This window comes from Larus michahellis, chromosome 16 (genome assembly GCF_964199755.1).
Source record: "Larus michahellis chromosome 16, bLarMic1.1, whole genome shotgun sequence".
Lineage (NCBI taxonomy): Eukaryota > Metazoa > Chordata > Aves > Charadriiformes > Laridae > Larus > Larus michahellis.
Window position 1 is genome coordinate 563,800 of NC_133911.1, and position 21,474 is coordinate 585,273.

Below are 21,474 nucleotides of genomic sequence, written 5' to 3' on the forward strand. Positions count from 1 at the left end.
CAGCCTTGTCTTTCGGCTCTTTAGGATTTTTTCCTGCAGCTTCCTCATCTTTTGCAGACACGTTACTTCAACAGACGTCTTCAGCGGGGGCTGTTATGTCATTATTATACTGCTCCATGGTCTTGATGGCAAAACACAATGATGGTCCTTATCAAACATTTTATCTACTTCTCTTCTTCTTTTTTTGGGTTTTGCATCAGAAGGTTTGCTGTTTTCAGCAGGTTTTTTGACTTATGCTCTTTGTTGGAGGGCTTGTCCGACTTGGTTTCTTTTCTTTCATTTTCTTGGTTTCTTTTCTTGGTTTCTTTTTTTTCATCTTTGCATTTCCTTCTCTTTTTTCTCCTTTTCAGACATCGATTGGAAAGCAATAGAATCTGCTTCCAAAGGCTCGTCTCGCACAGGGACGGTGTCATCTCTGTCTGGGAGCGTGAACAGAGAGCCTCTTTTAACGTCTTCTGCTGTTACTGGCTCTCTTGCTTTTCTCGCACCTTCTAAAAACTCAGCATTGGGAAATCCTTTATTCTCGTCCCCTTTTCTTCTCTTCCGGTGTTTTTTACATTCGTTTCCTTTGCCATCTTCCAGTGGATATGCCATGTCCTTCTTATTTGATTTTGGTGGATCTTTGATGCCGTGGCGCTCTCTTCCAGGAGGTTTTTCAGGGTCATGTCCATCTCCATTATGACTTCTGTGGCTTTGCCCACCAGGATAGCCTTCCCTGCGTCCCCGAGCATATGGCAAATTCTCTTGTCCGGTCCCAGGTGGACCAAACCTATCTGGAGAAATGGTCTCTCTATTTACTGGTGGTCGAGGTTGAGCGCCAACAGCAAAGCCCTTGTAAAACTTTTCGTACCATTCTCTATAGTTCCTTCCCCATTCTCTGTAACTCTCCTTTTCAGATGGATCTCTGAGGTCAACAGATCTGCCATGGTAAGCTTTCATATCATACGGGGGAACTTCTCAGTATCTGTTAAAGTACTGCCTTTCTCCATCCCCTTGAGGTGTAGTCCGTTTAGTGGGAGACTGGCCTCTAAATGCTGGAGACCTTGATGGTGAATGGTATCTTCTGTATGGGGGCGACCGTGACCTTGAACGGTGATAACCGTGTGACCTTGACCTAGAGCGATAGTTACGACGCATCTCTTTGCCTCTTCTTGGATAGGGTGGTGATCGTGAGAAGGAAGGAGAATGGGAACGACCAATGGATCGAGAGTAGGAGCCAGAGTGGGAAGAACCTGATCTTGACTTGGAGTGGGTGTATGAACTTCTAGAGTGAAATGAAGCCCTATAGGGAGAATTGGACCTAAGAAAAAAAAACAACACAAAAACAATAAATGAAGTTAATTCACACCAGTCACTCTCCCGTTTGGTTTTTTTCCTCCCAAAATTAGTTGTTTGGCGTTTTTTTTCCCCTCTCCAGATGCTTATGTCAAAGCTGCTTTCAGCTGCTGACATAACGCTACTGCCGATTGAAGAACGTGATAACATGTAAAAGTTTCTGCTTACAAGACAGAACACCTGCTGCTTTGATAGTGTAAAAGCATAGAGGAAGGGTAAGTCTATATCCACTCATTTCTGTCACATGAACGACCGCAGCTATTGATTGAAGGTGCCGTATACTGGCTTCTGCTGGTACGTGGAGGCACACGTGTTTCACTACTCGGGCACGACACGCAGTGCAAATCCTTTTTGGTGCAGTAAGACGCCAAGAGAGCAAGTCTTAATGGTTACAGTGCACTATCAAACATCAAGAAGACACAATTCAGCCTGAAGACAGTAAAGGTCAATTTTAAAATGCCCGCTCGGTCGATTTAACTTCACTACTTATTTGGCAATATGTACAAGATGCAAAATACGGCTAAATACGGATTGTGCGGCAATCCGACATACAGGGCACTTCTAGCCAGATGTCCTAGCAAAATTTTGCACATCATAGCTCTAACCAAGGATAGTGACGGCTTCTGAACTCAGCCTCTAGTACTATGACCCATTGCCATTACTCTAGGAAAGGTACTGGCAGCGTCACTAATAGAGCTATTCAGACTGCCGCCCGCATGATTTTTGGGGATCGAAGACGTCAGCTACCCTGAGCTTTCTCTTCACAAGTTTTGCTTTTATTATTTTTTAAAGAACCATTTCACATTATTCCATGTATGTTCCTTAGCATCGTTCCTCCCCTTTAGTAAGAGAGCTTTAGTAAGAGAGACACCTGCTCCTTAACAACTGCTGCCGAATTCTATCCATCTGTCTACTGTAACCTCTGCCCTATGTGAGCTAGTACCCTACATAGGAAACTCCCATCGCAGCTAAAATCAAGTTTTTCAGCTCTGTTCGGCCAGCAATCAAAAGGGTGGCTTTCCTTTGATTCTATTTCCTTTTTATATGTAACTACAGTTTCCTCAAAAACCGTTCATTTTTCCGAGTCCTCTTTTCAATCATGTACCGGGGTTTTATGTTAAATAATGTCACGGCAAGCACAGACTCCCTCTGTCAAAGCCAATTCAAATTAAGCCATTTAAAAATTAATGACCACTTGTATTCTCCACAGCTATCTGGGCATACTTTCTTCATTGTAAATCAGCGGTTGTGTAAGTTAGGTGTTATGGCCTCGTTACAAGCAGTAATATATGGAATTGCTGTGGAATACTTACAGTTCCCAGCCTGGTCCACCACCTGCTGAGCGAGGTGTACTGGCTCTCGTTGGATGACCTTTTGGAGTCGGGAGAGGAAAAAGAGGAAAATCCCATTCAGTGTATCTGAAGGCAATCTTTTTAAAGATATTCTGAAGTTATAGTCACGTACCAGTCGTGGGCACTGATTGTCCTTGGGGGCCCGGAAGACTTGGGAATGCTGGTTGTCTTCGCACAGGAACCTGACGGGCCTTGTCAGTAAATGCAAACGGTTGGAAAACAAGCTCCACTAAATGCAAGAATCACTGCATATGTTGAAATACAACTTACCTTCTCTTTCAACAAACTGCTGACTGACCGCGAGGAAGATGCAGAAGGCTCAGCAGCAGTCACCAGAGCAGCAGGAGGTAATACGCTAGCGGCATTGCTACAAAAAAAACCCAAATTTTTATTGTTCAAGCAGTCTTTTGAAGTGCTACTTGAAATGGGAAGTCCAAGGTGAGAAAAGGCTGACTACTGTAAATGGACAAAAAAATTTACAAAATAGTCTTCACCAGATTTACAAAAGTGAAGCTGGCCGATTCCAAATGCAGCGCTGTCGAGAAGTCCATGCGGACTGCTGGCAGTTAAAGAGAAAGCTCACTGGAAACATATTTAATTCAGGTAGCTGCGCAGGAAAGGATTGGAGTACGTTTAACCCCCAGAGAGAGCTTCAGTTGTGGAAGATGGAAACACTGCAATTCTGTTAGGAAATGTTTCTGTGCTACTTCAGGGGCTGCCTTAGAGGTTCTTTTGGACTGTGATCCTTTGTAGTCAGCGGTACGGCTGAGCCTGACACTCTTCTGGACAGAGTGGCTGTTTGCATCCAAGGCACACAGTCAAAGGATATAAGCCCTGAACAATAGCACAGGTTTTTCACGTATTTTCCGATGACTTCATGGGTTGCACACTTAGACGGTCATGTTTGTAAATACTTCACATTTACAGTGCTTCAGTGTTTATTATCCAATCGATACGCGTCGCTGACTACGCTGTGTATTACTGAGGGTGACTCTGACTTATCATAAGATCGATGACAGAAATACTGTAGAAAGAAGTACTGTGAAAACACCTGGCCTATTTTACCCATAATTGTGCTTTGACACTTTTCATGAAAATGTTATTTCCTCAGGACTAAAGAGAAATCAACGCACTCAAGAAGGTTTGCCATAACAAAATGGTTTCTTTAGGGATTGCTAGCCGCTTCAAATGAAAGGGCTCCTGGGGAAAAAGCGTTCCTCTCTCAGGGTAAGCCTGTACGCAATGACTGATAAGGGAAGCAAACAAGCAATACTTGTGAGAACATTCTTGCAGGAGGCACACTTCCAACTTACCAAAGTGTCCTCATTCAAAGCGAGGACTTTCACAAAACAGAACTTCCGCAGTTATCTGGAACTGTCACTAATGAGACATAAATCGCTGGCGGAGAAGCTCAAGAAGAGGAATCTAACTTTGGCATCTGGGTGTCTCTCACATTCATGTTGATCTACAGATTTACTTACTGAAAAGGTCCAGGAGGTGCAACAGTCATGAGTGGTGGTGGAGGTGGTGGCGGCTGCTGCTGCTGCTGCTGAATGGTCTGGTGGAGCCCTTTTGTGTAGCCCGTTCCATTGCTGAAGTTGTTCACAGCCTAGAGGCAGAAAAACATTTACCACAAGGTAATATGAAACTTCAGTAGATGCATGAACAAAAGCCTCCACAGAGCAAAATTACTTGTGTAGTCCTGTACACGCTGTCAATCCTAAAAGGAATCAACATAGAAATACACAAACACATCGCCTTAAACGCTGATAGTAACAACTGGTAACTCAGAGTACCTGTATTTAAAATACTTCAGTGTTAACACCGAATTGGAAAGTAAGGCAATCATGTTAAACAAAAGCGCGACCTGGATTTGCCCCATTGTCTCCAAAGAGTTCTCAGCTTCCCTAACAACAGATAATGGGTTTGAAAAGTAAATGCAGCCTATTTAACTTAGCGGTTTTTGAGGAGATGTAAATTAACATTTTCTCCCCTTTTGGCTTTCTGCAAACAGACTTTTCTTACAGTTTACGTAAAAGTCATCCTGTTACCTTGCGCAGGAACTTGTTGGCAATTAAAGCATCAGGGGAAACGTCTGTCTGATGACACGTTGGGCATGTGTGTTCCTCAGATTCCAGCAATGCTGTTCTGATGCCTGTGCGTAATTAGAATCATCAAAGTAGGTTTAGCCAACGTAAGGAAATTTTGGGGGCTCCAATCAATCGTAAAAAGACATATATGATTAATGGGGGAATATGGTCTTGAATTGAGGGCATGAAGCGATGAATGTTCGATAGTGTAACACATCTCTAGGACGCAGCAAAAAACTGTGACGTTTTGATATTTCACTAACGTAACATTTGAAGACGGCTGCGCCTGGATGTTTCGACTATTCTTTTTGGCACTCTCTAGTGCAGTGGTGGTGCACTAGATGTGGTGGTGGTGCAGGCACCACCCTCCAGGTTAATGAATAAAACACACCTCAAAAGAACATCTGTAGCCTCGAGTTCTGAAGGTTTTAACCAGCTCTCCCGTGGAGAAGAATGTGGCTTAAATGCCTAGCTATCGGTTTGTGGCAGACCACAGTACGGTTGGCTGTACTGAGCCAACCAGAGTTGGCTACACGATTTTGTGTGAGAGAAAGGGCTGTGAAAAAACCTAAATGCATTCAATATCTAATACTGTAATCACCTGCGCAGCTAGGCACTCTCCTCGTGCTTGTCCGCATGTAAAGAGGATTTAACCAGATACGTAAAAAAGGAAAAAAGCTTTCTGTCTTTCTTTTTTGTCCTTTATACAAGAAGAGTCCTTTCCTGTCCAGCGGACACTTAAGTATGGAATAGAACTGGTAACAAAGAAATTTGTCATCTTCTGTTTCTGCTCTCAGAAAGTCAGATGTGGTGTTTGGAATGAACAAACAGGACAGGAACACTTACATTCGTCACAATAACTGTTTCCACAGCAGGGAATAATGGCTGCATCAGTCATTATCTCTTTACAAATGAGACATAACAACTCAGCTGGAACAGGGTCTTCTGAGGAGGAGGAGGAGGAGGAGGAGGAGGAGGATGGCTCCCCTGCTAAGAAGGGAGGCTTCTCCTTCTTTCCTCTAGCATAAGCTTCCCTGGAGGGCGGGGTGGGGAAGGAAAAAGAAAAAAGTTAACGATGGGTACAGGAAAACTTTTCCAAGCTCTGAAGTTCCAGGGGCATGAACAGTAGGACCGCCCTATTTTAGTACGTGGAAGTATCACAGATTTTGCGGTTAACATACAATGGCAATGCTTCCTCCCCCGTGGTTACAGATGCCGGCCAACTTGGCTGCATTTACGCATGGTTTCTCTCCTTCACCTTTTGGTCAGTCCAGTTAGTTCCATACTTACGCATTAATAATTGGTATCGCATATGTTCCGCTCTTTGTCAGCATAGCACCCTTTGTATTGGGATCTTCCACCTCCATCATGAAACTTCTTGGAATTCCCGTGCTCTTCTTAATTCTGGGAACAGGCTTAAAATTTTTGTCCTGTTCAGAAAAGAAATGCAGAGATAGCTCACCTGAAGACCCACACTTAAAATGACACTTTGATGATTAATTTAAGCAGCAAAAGCCCTTAATCCTCTCCTTTTACCTAGCCTAAGGGTTACTCGACTAAAATACTTATTTTCCTACGGGAATATAGCCAGGACGTTTCAAAGACTTGAGCAGCATTTTGAACTCAGTGGACATTCTTTTGCTTAACTTCAGCTTCCGTAAGCGTTACACATCGCTTAGCTCACCATCCGCTCGGAGAAGAGGCACAAACCCGCTCCTCCTCCACAGCGCAATTCAGGGAGGGAGAGCCCAATTCAGGGCTCTGAAGCAGTCACTGGAGAAACTTACGTTCACCATCGATACGTACGAAGGTTGCGCATGCATTCCCCAACTAACGTTACATGGCGTGAATAGTATTGAAATATATAAAAATGCGTATGGCAGTTCACAGAGAAAGATCTAGGGACATATTTAATATCTACGACCAAGACAAAGGAACATTTTACATTTTAAATTCCAGGTTTCCCTTGAATTTTGAAGGGTTTTGCAACATTGCCCTATAACCTCTGTATTTCACCCCAAGAGAAACAATTCCTAATATGACTGTTCATGTATTTGTTACGTAACTGCCATGTGAAAAACGAACAGCGAAGTCACACCGGAAGTCCCCCGCAGTCTTACCCCAGTCGTTGGGCAGTTCTTTATGTAGTGGCCAGGTTTTCCACAACGAAAGCATATGTAGGATGGCGGAGGTGTACCCCAGGGTTTCTTCATGTAACTAAAAGGTTTTTGAGAAAAGAAGAAAAAGGTACGCATGTGTCTCTCTCGTTAAAACATGCATCTCTACAATTTGTCCAGAATCTTCAAAGAACAGATTTAACATTATCAACACTTACTTGATTGGATCGTATTCACGGCAAGACTGTATCATCATAGCTTTTATTTTCTCTTCTTCGGAAGCATTGGCTTCAGCCAGATTGTCCGTCTGTTTAACAGGTAAGCATTTGACACACGCGTTAGAAACACATTTGCGCCCACACAGCCAGAGACGACACCACTCACCCCATCCTGTAAAGAGCAGCACAACGCTAGCTGGGGCTGCATGAAAACAGCTGCTTATAGAAAATACTGTTGTCCTGAAGATGTTCTGGGGAGCCCTTACGCCATCACATGATGTTGATGTGCCCGTTAACCTCCTGGAAAAGAGCGTTCTTGGGCACTCAAAACCTTGGGCTCTGTTTGCACCTCACATAAAGACTCGTGTAGCCACTCCAGTTTTCTTCCAAGCGCACTGAAGCCGTGTGTAGAAAAAATTACGCTATGCACTACTCTTCAACTGATGTTTAAGCTCCAGACTACTGGAAGGAGGAGATATCCACTGTACGTTTAATGGAGAAAGATGTACACAACTATCGTTACTTACGCTTTGCAGCGTTAAAAGGACACTCAACTCAAGAGTCGGGGAAGCTGTTTCTGCTTGCTGAAATTCAGCTTCAGACGCAGAAGCGTTAAAAGGAATCAAGCTTTTTATAACCCCTCAGCAAGACAAAAGACTCTTTGCAGTAGAAGTTTGACCATCGTGTGCACTCGGCAGTCCAAATCGCGTGTTCTCCCCCTACTAACTTCTTCATATGAAGCGATTTAACTACAGTAAGCAAAACCTGCAGGTTTTTTCCACTTGACTGTGTCCTTCTAACCTACAAATTGTAATGTAAGTCTTGTGTACCACTACATCTTCAAATTATTGAAGCCTGCTGGATTTATTTAAGCAGCATTTCTTGAAACGCTTTGATTAGACACAAGTGCAGTCACAAGCAGGGTCTAAGGGAGTGACTGTCAATGATTTCGACCTTCAAGTACCCATCCTTCAGAGCAGCCACTCATGGTTTTGGTTTTGTATGCATTCATTGACAAAAGCAACAAACTAGTTTCTGCATTTTATTACATGGTTGTTTCTTAGACTTAGTTTTTTCTCAACAGTAACATAATCCAGATGGACATCTCTGAAATCATTTCCACTAACGTTTAGAGAAAACTTTACAGGTGCTTGACTCGTTTGTTTCCAACAACCCAAACGGTTTACAAAGCACGTCCAAAACCCACAAAGCATTACTAGGAATAGACCAAAATTGAAATACGGCATTTAATACATCGTAATAACAAACCAGAAGACTGATAACACATTGCCTCCATGCTAAGCCAGTCTGCACTAAAGAGGTTAGAGAAAGTAACAGCTTTGAGCTGCCGTATTTTTCTGAAATACTTAAATTGTCTCAAAAGCTTAAACATGTACCCCACGGGGACAGTTTTTCACATTTTAGAGTAAAACTTCACGTGAGGTTACAGAACCTCACAGACAGGACACGTTTAGGGACAGCACTGATGGAGACCAATGTCTTTTGGCGGCTACCTTCCAAACCCTTTCTTTTTTTCTTTATTCCACCCCCCACCCCACCCACCCCCAGTTGTGCACGTTAGGAAATGTGTCTCACGCTGCAGTGAGAGAGGGAAGAAGTTCCCAGCGGGAAAAGATTTCTCTTTCTTGGAAATGAACTCCCACCTTTACGTTCAGAAGAAAGAACTGGCTCTGCTGCATTAGGCCCTGCCTTCTCTAATCTTTGCAACTTTGAAGACTAGTGTTTTAATTGGCTAGCACTACGCCTTTTCACCAGGTGCAACCACTAGCGCTCTCCCAGACAAAGTTACACATTGTTGAGCAAAAAATGCAGGCAGTTCCATAGCAAAACACGGTATTACAACAGTTTCAGGAGGTCACATCTGCTAATACGCCACACGTGCACATTGGCATATTCCGATAAACGATTAGGTACCTTTTCAGAATTTACACAGTCTGCGTGCAGACCAATTAGTTTGTGTTGTTCACAACGCAAATTTTGTGTTGAGAATTTATGAAGCTGTCCAGCTCTCAAAGAGTGGATCTGTGACTATAATGACTGGCAATTCAGAAAGAGCCACGCAAGTGGCCCTGTTACAGAAACGCTTCTATTTTGGCTGTGGCAAAGCCCCCTGAAATGTCCGTAACTTGCAGCCAATTACTTTCTTCTGTAACAAATGTTTTCGTTTCCAACGCAAGATTAACGAGATGTATGAAAACCAGGAAACAGCATGTGAAGGGCTTCTGTTTTGTGTCTTGAAGATGAGTAATCCTGCAACGCCACGTTGAGGCTGATAAGGTACTCCCCTTCTCTCTGCCCAAACTGGGAACTACTCTTTACAGGAGAGGATCGAAATACACATGCATTTTAAAGTTAATTAAATACTTTAAATTATTAAAAATTAAATGAAAGTTCTGTTCACATTACAACAGCTATCCAGCTATAGACCACAGGATAAGATTTGAAAATACAAAGCAAACACTCTTGGGTTGTGGGGTTTTTTTTTGAGAGGGGTAAGTATTTGCCAAGATTATATACATATATATTTACCTTCACAAGCTGGGCCAGAGGAAGAGGTGCAGGAGAGTCATCAATCTGTTCACAAAAAATGAAACACATATTCAAGTTCCACAATCAAAACACAGCGATAGTTCACCTCTACTCTAGTCTGAGAGCAGCGCTATATCCTCTGAGCGACACTGAAAGAGGCGTTTCAAACCCAGTGTAATTTGTCTTTGTCCAAAACAAAGTCCAAAACTATGAGAGCTTAGGAGTGCCCGTGTGGTTAATGAGAAGAAACTAAATGAATCAAACCCGCTTGAGATCAGCTGCTTGCTCCCGAATATCTCAGAGAGGGACCCTTGTCGAATGCTCACAACTGCTTAAAAGTCGAAGGGGTAAGGCGGCTGTCAATTGTCAGCTGAAAAGGTTTTTAAAAATACATTTATTTGAGAAGGAAGCATCACTGCGGGAAACTTCTCTTCGGTGTGGTTTGTAAACTCATCGTTAATTTCACATCATTGATAAAGGCACATGGTTACGCTTCTAGGAACAGAGTGCAGCTGCCTGTCAGAATAAAGCACCGGCACATCGGCCCTGGAACATGAACTCTGCCCCTGCGCTCAAGAAGTTTAAAAATGCCACGCTCGCCATACCCCACAAAGCCCAAACAAAAACAGCAATCCAAACCATCAGCCAATAAAAATAACCCACCACTTTGTCTAGAAAAAGAATAAGCTGCTCAAATTACTGAAATGAAGGTGTTCACCACGACAGAGATCCTTGCAGTCACTGGCACAGCCACACTAAAAGGATCCCCTTCCTCGCTTTGGCTGTAGTAACAGCAGGAGGCAGCACACATTTGCAAGCGGGCAATGACAGCTAACGTAAGAGCAAGGCGATGAAGAAATAGCCAAAGAATAGGCTTTTGTGCATCCTTTTTAAAAAAACCTTAACTAATTTTGAGTTTGTCGCTTTACGGTACAACAACAATTGGCAAGCTTTCCAGTGATTTGTTCCTACCACACTAAGATCCAGGTTCTGCTTTGAAATACATACAGAAACACGTGTATTTCAATCAAAACAAAACAAAATCCCCACACTTTTGACCAAGACCTGAGGTAGATTTAAGATTAAACCTAATTGTGTCCCCAACACTAGAAGCACGTGAGGCTGCACTGATTTACAGTGAGAGAGAGGACACGTAACGAGCGATGCAAGGCTTCTGCCCTCCCTCCTTTTGTTTTTTGGGGGCTTTTTTGAGACACCTCTGTCAGCTGGTGCTAAGTTGCTACTTAGAAATATAACGCAGACATGCCAGGGAACACACGAGGCTAAAAGAATGGGAACTTTATTTATGAACATGTGATTTGTGTTTACACACATGCTAGCAAACAACGAGAAAAATAGTTCTTCTCAAGAAATAAAAACCCATCTGAATTAGACCAACTACTATAAACGTGGCTTACATAAATGCAGTATATTAACTGCTAGGGTCACCGGCTCAGTTCAACTAACTCCAACCCCAGTGATCAGATCCAGTGATCCAGCGCTAGTGTAATGCCTCGCACCATTCTAGTGAAGAAAAAGCAGTTCTACGTAAAATAAAGAAGAAAAACTAGGCCCACCACACAGTAAGTTTTACGCTACAAGGGCTAGTTTGAAACGCACAGTTTCACACAGTATTCAAGCCAAGTGCCGAATCCAGACCTAGACCACTACCTGTCAAGTATTTCCCTGGGTTACTGATGTAGATTTTAGCAGCAGAACGACAGGGTTTTCAAACCTGAAGAAAAATGCTGCCCCTTTTCCCAATGTAAATTCAAAGTGGTGGTATACTGAAGAAAGGCTTAACCTTTGGGCAAGGAAAGCAGCATCCAACCCTGAGAACACCCAGATCCAAAACTGTACTGCAGGCAGAAGTTAAGAAAAGTGACAGGGATTTTACCCACAAAGGCACCCGAGCGGGCAGGGGTGAGCGGCCCTGCTCCCTGCCCCGCAGGGGGACCCCGGGCACAGACCCCAGCCCCCCACGCGCAGACCCCGGCCCCGCGCCCGCCTGGGCACCCAGAAGCTCCTTCCTCTTTGCAGGCAGCCTTTGGGCTCAGTGCTGCTCCGCGGGCAGGGATCATCTCCCAGGGCTCCAGCCTGGAAAGGGGCAGCGGAGGCACCAGCTCAGGCTGCGGGCAGCACCTGCCTGCTCCCGGCGAGCATCCCTCCGGCACCAGCCCAGGGACCCTGGGCTCCCCGGGGGACGTGTCCCCCGGTGCAGGGAGGCCCGATCCCAGCAGGGCATGAGCAGCCCAAAAAGGCTTCTCCCAGCCCCTGGCCTTGCAGGGGTGGGGGGAGAGGGCGAGCCAAGCTCCCGGCCCCCCGAGCTCCCCAGAGCAGGGTGCCCACCCCACTCCATCCCCGCGGTGCCTGCTCCAGCCTGCCCGGGCAGGGGGGGTGCCCGCCTCCCTGGAGTGGGGCCCTACCTCTGGCTGCACAAGTGTCCTCTCCTTTAGGGCGTTCATGGTATCAGCACACGGGTAGAGGTCTTGGGAGAAGGGAAGGGCTGGGTTTGTTGTCTGAGGCGTCAGGAGCAGGGGAGAAGGGCTGCGTGGGGAGCAGGGGACCAGTGCTGTGTTGTGCCCGTCGCCAGGCACCGGCAGTTGCAGCTGGAACACGGGCCATGGCAACGGGAGCGCACTGGGGACGGGGACAAGTCCCCTTAAAGGGGGGCAGCTCAATCCATACATACCCCCCAAAGTCAATAATCCCAACACATTAGACTTCCTTCCTCTCTTAAGCGGTTCTTCCTAACCGTGCCATCACTTAACAAGTGGGTTTGCCCAGAGCATTGCAGACTGTCTTTGGGACGCTGGGGCAAGTGCGGCACGTCCTTCCGAAGAAGTCTGGATGTACTGACATGCCAAGGAAAAACCCAGCCCGTCCTCATGTACAAGTGCTGGCCCAGGCTCCAGGCAGCACCTTCTGGGCCTTTGAGCCACCGACCCCTCGCAATTAGAGGCTCGCAATTAGAGCCACCTAACTCCTGAAGGCGAGGAAGCACAAGGAAATACTTTAGATTGCCACACAATGGTTTCTTCATCCATTTACCTTGAAGAACATACTACAAGGCAAGTAACGCATGCCCGAAGGCCTCTCCACCATTGCAGCACACTTTCATCATTCCCAAACATCAGCCCCCCTACCAGTGGTTTCTGCCATGTGTCCAGCTGAAGGAACAGAAAGCTCACCTGCCTGGTTAATTTTCAGCCAATAGCACAGCAGTGCTGTTCTGTCCTTATCCCCACGTACAGGTCTTTATTTGACCTTTGATGCCAGCAGCATCTGTCCTCTCATTTTGGGGCAGCATGACAATACCCGGGAGGGTGCCACCCAGCCAGAAACGGAGGATGCAGTGGCAAGGTAGCAGTAAGCACACGTATTTAAATACATAAGTTCACCCCCAAAGCAAGGCCATGTTTATAAGCACAACGCTGCCGTGTCCAGAATTACGAGGGAGGGCCTGAAGGCATCTCCTCTGAGATGGAAACAAATGATGAGTTTACACTACAATGGCTATCCATCGTTCCTATGAAAGCAATAAAAGCAAACGCATATAATACGGGATCTCTCCACGGAGAGGAAACAGGATCGACAACTTGGGTCTCAGAAGAGCCAAGCCCAAGAACAAACCCAGTAGACTCCTCTTAAAAGTTACCGTTGATGGAGTTGGAACCCCATCTCCCGGCAGGCCTAAAAACGTCAGCCTACTTCGGGACAGATACAGTAACATCTACCCCACGACGACAAACATTTACTGCAGCTTTCACAAGAGAGATACAATCGGAATGCCTCCGTAAACTGATATCCATTTAAAAAGTTCACACGTTGAAACCCCTAACAAAGAATTCAATGCTTTATGGACACTGACACAGCAGACGTTTTGCCGGTAGCTTGAACTCCTCCAACAGGGATTCTTCTAACAAGTACCGACGAGTTCTTAGCAATCAGGGCATTGTCATCTGTGTATTCTGTAACAACATAAACACAGAAAAAAAATCAGCCCGTTTGTAAGAATGGAGATTAATTTGTAATTACATAGCACTCCAGAGAATGCTTTTGCAGACAGAAATGCAAAATTCTATATGGAACAGCGCGCTGTTATCGTCTCAACATACTAACAGGACTTTTCAAGAAATTTTCAGGTTGATAATCAAACACAAGCAGCAAAATATTCTTCGTCTTTGTAAAAAAGTTTGAATGCCAACAGCAAATTGGTCTCAAAAGTCGCTAAAGGAGCGCCTGCTAACGCACGAGGTTTTCTCCTGATCTAGCTTAAGCTGCGTTTGCTTCCGTTAGGCGACAAAACCAAGAGATCTCTGGAGAAAACAAACCACAGCGAAGTCTCACCTGCACAAACCAGATTCTGAAGTCAGAGCAGCCTGCCCTGCAACAAAACCCTTGGCTAAAGCCTGAACAGTCTGCGCCATGGCTTTCAGAGCTGTCACCTAAAAACCATTCACCCGATGCTGCTAGTGCTCAAGAGTGACCGAACACAGAAGAGAGCCCGCCATCTGTGTCTATTTCTTGGAGCATCGACAACCAGACTTCTCAGCTGCTCAGGGCTTTCCGTTTAAATGGACACAAAACTGGCCGTGCTAGAATATGGATCACAGACGTTCTGGGGACTTGAGCTTACCTTCACAAGTAGGGCAGAATCGGTTGCAGCTAAAGTGCTACCTCCCCTCTTAAATTGGTCATCTAGTTTGAATTAACCAAAGGGACGGGAATTCTTTTTGCAGAACAGTGTCAAACAAAATTACCTATGAAGACAGCCTTGAAATGCCTTCCAAAACCAGCGTGTGCCAGAAGCTCTCCATGCTTTGCCTTGGCTTACAGCATGTTAGTCTTTTGAAGAGGCGGAAAGCCTTCTGACCTTGTACATAAGGCCCAAACAAAAAACCAACGACCTGAAACACTTGGACTGAGTACGCTTAAAATGCAAAGGTTTCTCCATGAGAATGGTTTTTGTATTGTACTTACACAAGCTGGATAGGAGTAAATATTTTAAAGCGCTATCAGCAGCCATTGCCTGTAATCTGCCTACAGTTTTAAATATTAAAGCCCTTGCCTTTGCAGACCAAATCAGAATATTTCAGCATTTATGCTCCTTTTTTCAATGTATTATTCCTATGGGCAGGAACCTCTCTTAGACCAAAACATACCTACCAGAAGACATTATTTCAACAATGAAGGAATAATTTTACTTCTATTTCCAAATGACAGAATGCTTCTTCGGAAAACTGAGAAGTCATTTAGCTGAAACTAGTTCCTCATCTTCCCCTCCTAGGGAAGCCAACAGCAAGCTTCCTCTGGACTTCAGAGTAGTTTCAAATCATAGGAGAAAGCACTCCTAATGATGGAAACAGAAGCTTTCACAGAAGTCATATCCTGAAACCTACCCCTAGAGCTCTTCCCCAAAGGAAAACCTAATCGTTATGCAGGCACCTGCCAAGAAAGGCCTGCACTGGGACTTTTTGATGGAGAAGGAGCTCAAACAGTACTGAGGCCCAGACAAACAACAGGGAGATCACACCAGCTGCGGTTCTAGAAGCCCAAAGCAGCTGTTTCTACCTGCTGAACGGAGTCATACAGGGTGTTCTTTCTGCTCCAGATCTCAAACCACTGGACCGAGATTTCAGAGATATGGGATAAGCAACAGTGGCTCCACAAAAAGGCTGATTGCTACACCTGTGCTGAACGGAGGGCTGTGGCAGTTCTGCAGAAGATTACAAGTGGCAGCACCTCTCCTAGAAAGAGACTGCATATATGAGGACAGCAACCAATGCATTTATTCACAAATTCTGCAAGCCTGCAGAGGTCAATTTGAACATGCACAACAGCTGTACAATGCAAAAAGAGGAATAAGTCCTCTTGTAGTATTTTGTGAATATTCTTTGGCTGTTAGAAGAGAAGCACTGACATCTGCCTTCTGAATAGACTGTCCTTGCATGTATAAATAGAGATACGCTTGTTTTCAATCTGCCTGTTAAGTGCACCGTGCAGACAGCTCCCGCCATCCAATAACAGGCTGATGCAAGAATGAATTCTCCTTACAAGTCAATCAGTTCACTTTTAAATGGATCAACTGAAGATTGGCAATAGCTTGGTGAAGCAAGGCTTTTTTCAGTAGAGGACACTTATCACAGTACATATTTGTATTTGGTTCCTGAAGTATCCCACGAGCTTGGTCACCATGTCAGAGAATTAGTGGAAGTGTGCTTACATACGGCAGAGTACGTTGCTGAGTCAGTTCTGTGAAGGGACCGATACCAGTTGGCTTTAATACATTTTCAGCTTCCACGAAAAGAGGGGTCAATGGTCTCATCTACAGCGGGTGTATCCTCGTTTCTTCAATTAGCTAGTTCGGTAGGCCAAGCACTTCATGGAACTTTTGTTTACTGCTATTATCACACAGTATTGTGCTCCAAAGGAGCGCCTGTACTGCTTTGAAAGGATGAGTCAATAAAATCTAACATACTTTCAGTCATTAATCTGATGATACAGACTGCCTGATGCCTTCTCTAAATGCTTTTAGATGCTTTGCTCTAAAAGCAGTGCAGGGATTTTTGCATTTTCACATGAAAACACCCTTAGGAAAGCTTCAATAAGCATCTGTGTCACTAATACACCAAGTTTAAAATTTTATACCCATTCTACAAAGGTCAAAGTGCAACACAACCTTCCTAGAGGAGCATCTTGTCACTGCACAACAAGAATGATGCTCTTTAAAATATGAAAGATATTCCTTCTTTAACGTCACCTTTAGGCAACACCACCTTTAACAGAACCTAGTGAAGCAGATACTTCTTCACGGAGTTGTGATTACATATGGAAACAAAGAAACACACTTTGTAAAAATGCTATTACGTATATTACCGTAATACTTTATAAGGTAATATATTTACGAGCATCAATTTTTTACCTAAAACTTTGCTTTTGGTTTCTCAACTGCCATAACAGAATCTCTGTGTTTGGCCTATTTCAAAACATTTTTTCTCCTGGTGATAATAATTGGGCCCATCACAGTTTATTGCCATCTAACGTTCTGGTTTTAAGGCTCTGTTTTACACAGACCCAGACGTTACAGAAGTGACATCAGCCAGGCAGCCATTCAGCCTGCTGTCATTTGTCAGGCTGGAAGTTCATTAGCAACTGAAGACAAATTCAGAGACCCTTCTGCAGCAAAGCTCTCAGAGTGATAAGACCAATGTTTACAGTTTGTGCCAAGGACTGGTACATGGAGACACTCTTTCTTATACTTATTGCTATAACAGCCAAGGTCAGCTAATTTCATTATTTGCCCCATTGTAGGGTCAGAAATGCAAAAGCATAGAGGGGTCCCACCTGCAGGGAGGAGCGGACAGGACAGGTGACCAAAAATTTACCAACAGGGGTATTCCATCCCATCTGCCCCATGCTTAGTATAAAAGCTGAGGGATCAAAGGCCCAACTCCCTTTTCTTCAATTGCCGAATTCTGAGGAGGACCCTGTCTTGATTCCGATCTGTGTGATCCTGACTCCAGCTCTGGAATCCAGTTCCCACCCATCGCTGTGTCCAGTCTGGGACTTCCCCAGTGCCTGCCAGTGACGTCATCCTGGGAGCTTAATACAGTTTTGTATATACCGTATCTATTTCATTATTTTCTTTTATATTTTATTATTAATATTTCATTAAAGTAGTTTCGTTTCTTCTAAACTTGTAAATCTCTTTGTCTCTCCTCCTCCTTTCCATGTACGAGAGGCTGGGGGTGAGCAGCTGTCACCGGCCATGGGCCAATTTGGCCAAAACCATGATAACCTGTTTGCAATCTGAGTGAAAGGGATGGGCTTTGGCATGCTTTCTTGGTACTTGTAACATCACCAAACGAATGCTTTAAGTGAAATTGTGGTACTGGCGAAAGAGGCGACTGGTGTAGGAGAGATGAGACCTTGAGCAATATCAGCACATGTGTGTGGGATCACTCCTGGCAGTCTGGGTATGGCGTGTCCATATCTCAGCAGGCCTGAGAAAGCATGTTCTTCTTCATTATACCTTCACCATTTCAGCCTTTGGTTACTAAAAATTAGAGAAACTAGTCCAATTTGCAATACGATACAGTCAGTCCATAGACGAACCAAAGCCTGCAGTTGAAGGCCCCTGCTCTACCAGAGAACAAAATGCTCAGCCACCTCATTGAGACCTAATCAGCCAAACCCAAACAATACTTTGTCCTGTGCATTTTGAGCCCTTTTAACTCAAGTGTCTGGCACTTCCCTTTGATGCAATTATGGAGATTATTTTTTTTTTACAGCCCTGTGTTATGTCCAGCCCTTCCTGCCACTTTGGGGATATTTGCTTTACCTTTTCTGAGCAATTCCACTCAAACCTTCAGGGAATGGTTGACATATCATGCCTTTGAGCCTCTGTATCTGGGTGCTGAGGGCTCTTGGGAGGGAAATCTCCCAACTACCTCTCCTCAAGAAGATGAATCAGCAGTGTCATCATCAGCCTTGATGTTGGCTCTTGGTGAGATATCAGATAAAGCTTCCTTTCTAAAAGCAGCAGTTTCAGTGTATGTCTCCATCCACTCGAGAGAGAGGTGCGGTGTTTGTGCATCTGTCACAGCATGAGAGAGACAGAGTCATCTCTGGTGAGGGACCAGAACAGCAGTCAGACAGGCTGGCAGATAGAACAACTACAAATCCAAATTTCTTGCACAACCTTTTCCTGTGTTGAAAAGCCATCAGAAGCTGCAAAGAAATCATCAGGGTAGGTAACATTGTGGTGCTGTTGAGAGTAATTAATAAGGTAATGTGAAGAGGGGAAAATGAAGGTTTTCACTTGTGCTGTCACCAGATGCGCTTCTGAAATTGTCTGTGTTGGTACATGAATGAATGTGTAACAAGTGAATTATTGCTCATCCAGAGGAAGGTTTTGTTCATATCAGCCCTTTAAAAGAATTTTTAATTGTGGGGTAGGTACCATTCATCAATATTACAGCTTGAAAGCCTCACAGAAACTTACACACACATTTCTAGGGAAAAAAACTCCACCCAACAACTAGCGTGTTTAAATATGTTTTTTCTACCGACGCAGTGTAAGCAATATCTCTGAGTTATGTAGGACTTCTGTGGACATCCCTGGATATATGTATCCAGAGATACAAGCAGAAGAGCAAATATTTCTGTCTCTATCCCTCTCCTGTAGAAGAAAGAGAAAGAAAAGAATTTTTTTCTCTATTAAACATTTCAGAATTTAAGTTCATACATTATGCTATATTGATATAAAAGGGTATTATTATAGAATGAGCTTAGTATAACTAGAAAGGTACGTATTTTTATGTATGTGACTAAAACTTTCTATATAAAATATATCTGTACATTTATGTCACAAAATCTGATCCAATGGGGATCCCATTGGATGACCCACTTGGTCATTTTCTGTGCTGGTTCTGGTTCATGCCCTGATCCTATACTTAAGTTGGCATATTTTGCAAAAGAAAAGCAGAATAAAATAGCTTTCAGGGGAATAAAAAATTACTAGTGCAATCATTCTAAGTCCATGTAATCCATCATGTACTATAAAAAGGGACTTATAAAAAGGGACTAGCAAAGATTTGGATGATTGCGATGCCCTTGGTATTGATGTGATTGTGGCTGGTGTAATATAAAGGCTGTGTGAGTGTGCTGAAGCACTAGAGCCCAACGTGCAATGGATGCAAAGCAGCAAAGAGGACAGAAGGAACAGGTATCTAAATTACTGGACTGCTGGCATGGGGAACACTGGCACTCAGACTGGAGGTGTGTATGTGTGTAAATATCATAGAATCATAGAACAGTTTAGGTTGGAAAGGCCCTTAAAGCTCACCCAGTTCCAACCCCCCTGCCATGGTCAGGGACACCTTACACCAGACCAGGTTACTCAAAGCCCAGTCCAGCCCGTCCTTGAACACCTCCAGGGATGGGGCATCCACAACAACAAAATTGTACTATAAAGTTTGACACGTTACAATACTGGAAGATCTTCTGAACAAAATGGAAGGAAAAAATATTAGAGGTCAAGAGATTTCAGTGCAGAAAGACACACAACTCGTGTGTGTGTGTGTTATTTTACAAGATTACAGAATGGCTGAGGTTGGAGGGGACCTCTGGATGTGATCTTGTCCAACCCCGCTACTCAAGCAGGGCCACCTGGAGCTGGTTGCTGGATTACTTGTGTTAACCATCTTTCCACCTTCCCCCAGGCTGTTTTCTCCTTCCCCAGAGAATCTTTCATGGAAAATGCAGTTATGTGGAATCACTCATCCACCACAGAAGTCACCCTCCTGGGATTCAGCCATCACCCTGGGCTGCAGGTTCCTCTATTCCTGCTTTTCCTGATGATCTACATCATGACCATGGCTGCAAACATCTCCATTGTTGTGCTAGTGGTGGCTGACTGGCACTTTCATACCCCCATGTACTTTTTCCTTGGCAACTTGTCCTGCCTAGAGGTCTGCTACAGCTCCACCATCCTGCCCAGGCTGCTGGCCAGCTTCTTGGCAGGCAACAGGGCCATCTCCATTCACTGCTGCATCCTGCAGTTCTATTGCTTTGGTTCTCTGACAGCAGCAGAGTGTTGTCTCCTGGCTGTGATGTCACTGGACCGCTACGTGGCCATCTGCAGACCGCTGCACTATGCAGCCTTGATGAGAGTTAGGTCCTGCCTGCACCTGGCAGCCGGGTCATGGATCAGTGGGTTCCTGTCCACCATTGCCAACACCTACTGGATGTCAGGCATGGCCTTATGTGGTCCCACTGATCTCGACCATTTCTTCTGTGATTTCACCCCTCTGTTAAAACTGTTCTGCTCTGACACCAGCCTGATGGCTCTAGTGACATTGCTGCTTTCTGCTTTGTTCACTCTGCCCCCCTTCCTCCTCACACTCACCTCCTACATGTGCATCATCACAGCCATCCTGAGAATCCCATCCTCCACTGGTCGGCACAAAGCCTTCTCCACCTGCTCCTCCCACCTCATTGTGGTCACCCTCTACTATGGAACCATCATCTTTGTGTATGTCCTTCCAGATACTGACACGCTGAGGCCCCTGAACAAACTCTTCTCTCTCTTTTATACTGTCATCACTCCTTTTGCTAATCCCTTGATCTACAGCCTGAGAAACCGTGAAGTCAGGGAGACCCTGAGGAGAGCTTTCACTGTTAGGGTCTGCACTGCCTAGACAGTTCTCTTCCAGCTCCTACGCCCTCCTCCCTGATCATTCCCACTGTGTCCACACCAGTAGATGTGCAATTACCTTCCAGAAGTGTTGACCAATGGACCAGCAAAAACAGTATTGCCAGTACCATACTGCAGGTCTTAAGCTAACTGTTGCTTACACTACATTTTCTGTATGTAAGGTCCCAGTCCTAGCCTGTAAGGCTTATCAACTTCTTATGGAAACTTGTGTCAACCGGAGCTGGGGACTAGGTGTCTCTTGTTATGATGTGAAGTGTAAGCGTCATCCCAGGACTATAAACTGCCCACTGGTGGGCAGGTACTGTTCACTGAGGAAGTCTAACCTTGAGAGGTGGATGAAGATTGCTTTGAGGATAACCAAGCAAGTTCCTCAAAAAGGAAAAAAAAACCCAACCCTAAAACTGAGACTGGAAAAGGCCAGCCATAGCCTGCAAAACCAGAACCTTCCATCACTGTACAGTGCGTGGTGCAGATGGCAGAGGCCAGAGGCTGAGAACTCCCTACAGGCTCAAACTTCTTATAAAAAGACAAAAATCATGAATTTCAGAAAGGAGTGAGATTTACACGATGGGGGCTGCTTTTACTAAATTG

General features: G+C 44.6%; 2 protein-coding genes across 2 annotated transcripts; one reads left to right on the plus strand and one right to left on the minus strand.

Moving 5' to 3' along the window:
• Positions 1-215: 215 nt before the first annotated feature.
• Positions 216-7,165, minus strand: LOC141732206 (E3 ubiquitin-protein ligase RBBP6-like). Its single transcript, XM_074560785.1, is given in 11 exon segments — positions 216-1,300; positions 2,649-2,706; positions 2,800-2,878; positions 3,271-3,294; positions 3,395-3,482; positions 4,169-4,296; positions 4,739-4,842; positions 5,624-5,811; positions 6,068-6,207; positions 6,898-6,994; positions 7,113-7,165. Coding segments are annotated over 11 exon segments (1,932 nt in total). The 5' UTR covers positions 7,151-7,165; the 3' UTR covers positions 216-312.
• Positions 7,166-14,239: 7,074 nt separating this feature from the next.
• On the plus strand, positions 14,240-20,866 carry LOC141732207 (olfactory receptor 6B1-like). Its single transcript, XM_074560787.1, has 3 exons — positions 14,240-14,309; positions 18,239-18,295; positions 19,959-20,866. The coding sequence occupies exons 1-3, from the start codon at positions 14,240-14,242 to the stop codon at positions 20,864-20,866; spliced, it is 1,035 nt and encodes a 344-aa protein (XP_074416888.1).
• Positions 20,867-21,474: the final 608 nt, after the last annotated feature.

Coding starts and splice junctions, on each gene's coding strand:
- LOC141732207 (XM_074560787.1), top strand. CDS start 14,240: ATGGACACAAAACTGGCCGTGCTAGAATATGGATCACAGACGTTCTGG. Junction 14,310..18,238: donor ACTTGAGCTTACCTTCACAA/GTAGGGCAGAAT, acceptor CATCCACTCGAG/AGAGAGGTGCGGTGTTTGTG. Junction 18,296..19,958: donor GAGAGACAGAGTCATCTCTG/GTGAGGGACCAG, acceptor CATCCACCACAG/AAGTCACCCTCCTGGGATTC.